Source organism: Octopus bimaculoides, chromosome 13 (assembly GCF_001194135.2).
Source record: "Octopus bimaculoides isolate UCB-OBI-ISO-001 chromosome 13, ASM119413v2, whole genome shotgun sequence".
Lineage (NCBI taxonomy): Eukaryota > Metazoa > Mollusca > Cephalopoda > Octopoda > Octopodidae > Octopus > Octopus bimaculoides.
The window spans coordinates 55,480,443-55,485,331 of record NC_068993.1 but is presented as its reverse complement, the minus strand read 5'-3'; the positions used below and the strand labels follow the sequence as shown (position 1 = coordinate 55,485,331).

Sequence of the window (4,889 nt, the reverse complement as noted above, 5' to 3'; positions counted from 1 at the left end):
TTAGTATAGCACTAGTGTAGCAATAATTGGGTACCCTCCCAGCAGTATACTGGATAGATACTATCCCTTAGTGGGTTGAATCCCCAACCCCTAACTCTCTCACGTTATATATATATATATATATATATATATATGACAAATGGCTGAGACCTTCAGCAATATGCTGTGCTTGACAAGAAGATCCATTAAGCCAAATGGAATTGTATTTGTGGCAGATACTGGTGTCACACAACTGGTACCTGTGTTGGTGGCACGTAAAAGTACCCACTACACTCTCTGAGTGGTTAGCATTAGGAAGGGCATCCAGCTGTAGAAACTATGCCAAATCAGACTGGAGTCTGGTGCCGCCCCTCAGCTTATTAACCCTGGTCAAACCGTCCAACCCATGCCAGCATGGACTACAGATGGTAAATGATGATGATGATGTGTGTGTGTAAGCGTGTGTGTGTGTGAGAGTGTGTAGGTGTATGATAAACACTTACACTCACACATCTCTCTCTCAATACTTTTTCTTCTCCAATATTCTATTCCAGGCTCCAGTTTATAGCATTAAATGGTCTCCATTCCTGTCAGATGTATTTCTCAGTGGTGGAGGAGATTGGACAGTAAAACTGTGGCACCAAAACAGATTGGTACCAATTCTCAAGTTCTTTTCTTCCATTGTAAGTCTTTACAGTTTCATATTTTATTTTCATCTGTGGATGCTGTGGCAACTGGAAATGATATTAATTAATAATTCAATTATAAATGGTCAATTGGAGAAAATATCTTCCAATTCCTGATAGACAACAACATCTGTATCTCGAGATGCATTTATTCAATTTCTCTTTCACATTATAAAGACTTTCTTCATTTATTCTTAGGTATATTTCTGACCATTACCAAATTCTCCATATTTCAGGCTGTGGAATCAAAACCTGAACGGCCAGGCAGAGTACACCTACAGACTTCTAGTGAGAAAACAGTCATTCGTTTGGTAAACATGCCTATCTCTTCACTTTTTTTTAAACTTCTTTTCTGTCTTATCTTTCTTTTATTATTTTTCTTTTTCCTTTAGGTGGCTGAATTGCAAACTTGACAGCATGTCAGATAAAATGCTTAGTGACATTTCATTTGGCTTTTTATGATCTAAGTTCACATCCCACTGATACCAGCTTTTCCTTTCATCCTTGTGAGATGCAGTTAAGAAAGACACCAAATGCTCTGCCTGAAACATCAAGGCTGAGCTGGTGGCCAAGATTAAGGAGGTGTTTCCGGACCTTCCCAAGGATACAGTGAGGAATGCATGTGCCTGGTTCTGGAGCTGTCTTGAGGCTGTAGTGGAAGCTGAGAGTATCTTCTTTGAGCAAACTCTTATCTCCCAGCCATGTCTTTTTGGTTGTTTTTGATTTTATTAAATTCTTTTCTTTTTTTGAACGGGATGTTGTGTTTCCTTTTCCTTTTTTATATAAACTGTCAAATTTAGTTCAAACACCCTGTGTATATAAATGATTGTCACTTCATTGGTTATGATGACAAGGGTTTCAGTTGATCTGATCAATGGAACAGCTTGCTTGTGAAATTAAACGTGCAAGTGGCTGAGTACTCCACAGACATGCATACCCTTAATGTAGTTCTCCGGGAGATCCAGCATGACACAGAATGTGACAAGGCCGGCCCTTTGAATTACAGGTCCTACTCATTTTTGCCAGCTGAGTGGAGTGGAGCAATGTGAAATAAAGTGTCTTGCTCAAGGACACAATGCACTGCCGGGAATCGAACTCATGACCTTAAAATAGTGAGCTGAATGCCCTAACCATTCAGCCACATCCGTTCACTTGAGTAAAGTATATAAGGATCATCGTCGTCATCATCATCGTTTAACATCCATCTTCCATGCATGCATGGGTAGGACAGTTGACAGGAGCTGACCAGGTAGAAGACTACCCCAGGCTACTGAGTTTGTTTTGGCAGGGTTTTTATGGCTGGATGCCCTTCCTAACACCAACCACTCCGCAGAGTGGACTCAGTGCTTTTTATGTCGCATTAGCACAGGCGAGGTCAGTTTTGGCATGATTTTTACAGCTGGATGCCCTTCCAAATGCCAACCACTTTACAGTGTGGACTGGATGCTTTTTGCCAGCACTGGTAGGGTAACCAAGTAACTTGCAACATAAATATACACACTCATACATGTACACACTCTCATATTAATGTTACTATATTATTACAGAAAATATGCATTATTTTATACATTACAGAAAACAGTGTATTCGGTGGCATGGTCTCCAACATCATCAACAGTTTTTGCCTGTGTTAACCATGATGAAGTTGAAGTTTGGGACTTGAGTCAGGATATGTAAGTTGTTTTAATATTATTTTGCAATAAGGCAGCGAGTTGGCAGAAACGTTAGCACGCCGGGCGAAATGCTTAGCGGTATTTCATTTGCCACTATGTTCTGAGCTCAAATTCTGCCGAGGTCAACTTAGCCTTTCATCCTTTCGGGATCGATTAAATAAGTACCAGTTATGCACTGGGGTCGATGTAATCAACTTAATCCCTTTGTCCTTGTTTGTTCCCTCTTTGTTTATCCCCTTGTGGGCAATAAAGAAATAAGAAACGTTAGCACACCGGGTGAAATGCTTAGTGGTATTTTGTTCTGAGTTCAAATTCCGCCGAGGTCAACTTTGCCTTTCATGGTTTTGGGGTTGATAAAATAAGTACCAGTTGAGTACTGGGGTTGACTATCTCCGACACCTGAAATTGCTGACTTTGTGCAAAAATTTGAGATTAATATAGTGTTAGGTGCTGCCGGAATTTATTTATGTCTATTGTTATCTTTTACTTTTTATCCTTTCAGTCATTAGACTGTGGCCATGCTGGGGCACCACCTTGAAGAATTTTAGTACTTATTTCTGTTAAGCCATGCCTGCACCTGTATATATGAAGTTCTTATTTATTTTCACAGATTGGATCCCATCATTCATTACTCTCCTCTCTCCTGCACCAATACACCTATAGCACCTACCTGTGTGTCTTTTGCCAAAAATTCAGAGGTATGTCATGATTTTTTGTTACTTTAGTAGTAGTGGTGGTGGTGGTGGTAGTGATTATGTTGATTGTAGTGGTGGTGGTGGTAGTGATTATGTTGATTGTAGTGGTGGGCATGATGGTGGTGGTGGTGATGATGATGGTGGTGGGTATGATGTTGGTGTGGTGAGGGTGATGCTGGTGGTGGTGGTGGTGGCGGTGGTGGTGATGTTGGCGGTGGTGGTGGTGGTGGGGAGGATGATGGTGGTGATAGCATTTGTAGATGTAGTAGTGATTATAAGTGTGTGTAATGATGTGTTACAATGCTGGTCCTTGTATTTTTATTTGCAGTGTCTGTTGGTCGGTGACAGCGGAGGGAATGTGACAGTGCTGCAGTTGGGGAACATGCCTTTACCTCCTCCGATTAGCGAACAGGTAAGGCGCATACACAACACACACACACACACAGACTCATGCATACTTATATACATGTACAGGCATGGTTGTGTTGTAAGAAGCTTGCTTTCCTACCACATGATCCTGGGTTCAGGCTCACTGTGTGGCACCTTGTCAAGTGTCTTCAACTATGGCCTCAAGCCAACCAAAGCCTTGTGAGTGGATTTAGTAGACTTAGTGGTTTACCAAAGAGACCAATAGAACAAGTACCAGGCTTAAAAAAATGTTACTAGGGTCAATTGGTTCGGCTAAAACCCTTCAATGCAGTGCTCCAGCATGGCTACAGATTAACAACTGAAACAAGTAAAAGATAAAAGATAAAATATCTATGTACACTGGGCTTCTTTCAGTTTCCACCTACCAAATCCACTCAGAAGGCTTTGGTTGCTCTGGGGCTATAGTAAAAAAAACACTTGCCCAAGGTGACATACAGTCTATCTCATGACACCTTATGTCCCACATGGCATTATGGTGTCGTCTATATCTCATGATGTAATCGAACAACTTTTGTTTTCTCTGTTTCAGCGAGACATTCTCACCAAAATCCTGACTGTTTCCCTTGCCACCCAACTCTGTAATCCTGCTGAGGCTCAGAATATTGTCGGTTGCAAGGATACTGATCACTCATCGCAGTCTTAACTGAAGTGGCTGCGTTCACTGAGTGAAAATACACTCTATTGCTCAGTACAAGACTACCTCCACAGATTAAAAGACTCCGTCCAGGAAGAAAGAAAACTCCGTCCATGAAGAAAGTAAACTCCGTCCATGAAGAAAGAAAACTCCATCCGTTGAACAAAGGACACACCTTTACACAGTCAAAGAAGCATCTGCGAATAGCAAAAAGGCACACCTCAGCTGAATGGAAGGCACACACCTTTCCTGAGTATAAGAAACACCTCCTCTGAATATAAGACACACCTCAAACTCTGCTTGGGTGGGCAGGGCTGACCTGGATTTTAAACAACAACATTGACAACAATCACAGCAACAACAATAACATGTTTCGGAATGTAATAATTATATATTTTACGAAGGAAATTACTTCATTTTCTACCAAGATTGAAAAGAAAGAAAGGACGAACAAAAATTAGTGTTTTTTATTAATTAAAGTTTGTTAATTGTTTGTTTCAATTTTTTTTTTGTTTTAATCTGCATACTTAATGTTGTTATTAATATTTTGTTTATGAGACGACTGTTTGGTTTCATTAGGGTACTGTTTCAGTTGAATTGAGTTGCTCACATGTGTAATGAGGCCATTTTTCCTGCTTAATTAGGTCAATATCATCTTTAATTAGGTTACTGTAAAACTTAATTAGGTTTGTGCCCTGTTCAGTTAGACCACTGTCCAGTTTATCAATAAACTACTTCCCGCCAAATAATAAGATTCACTATCAATATATATATATATGTATATACATATATA

The 4,889-nt window shown here is 40.2% G+C and overlaps 1 protein-coding gene across 1 annotated transcript in view; it reads left to right on the top strand.

The window, feature by feature from the left end:
- LOC106881549 (dynein axonemal intermediate chain 4) overlaps positions 1-4,597 on the top strand; it is a 28,895-nt gene extending 24,298 nt beyond the window's left edge. Inside the window, exons 18-23 of the mRNA XM_014931977.2 lie at positions 534-662; positions 902-976; positions 2,241-2,338; positions 2,949-3,036; positions 3,362-3,445; positions 3,992-4,597. Of these exons, the coding sequence (XP_014787463.1) occupies positions 534-662; positions 902-976; positions 2,241-2,338; positions 2,949-3,036; positions 3,362-3,445; positions 3,992-4,105 (588 nt within the window). The 3' untranslated portion in view covers positions 4,106-4,597. The remainder of the gene's footprint in view (positions 1-533; positions 663-901; positions 977-2,240; positions 2,339-2,948; positions 3,037-3,361; positions 3,446-3,991) is intronic.
- The last annotated feature ends 292 nt before the right edge of the window (positions 4,598-4,889 follow it).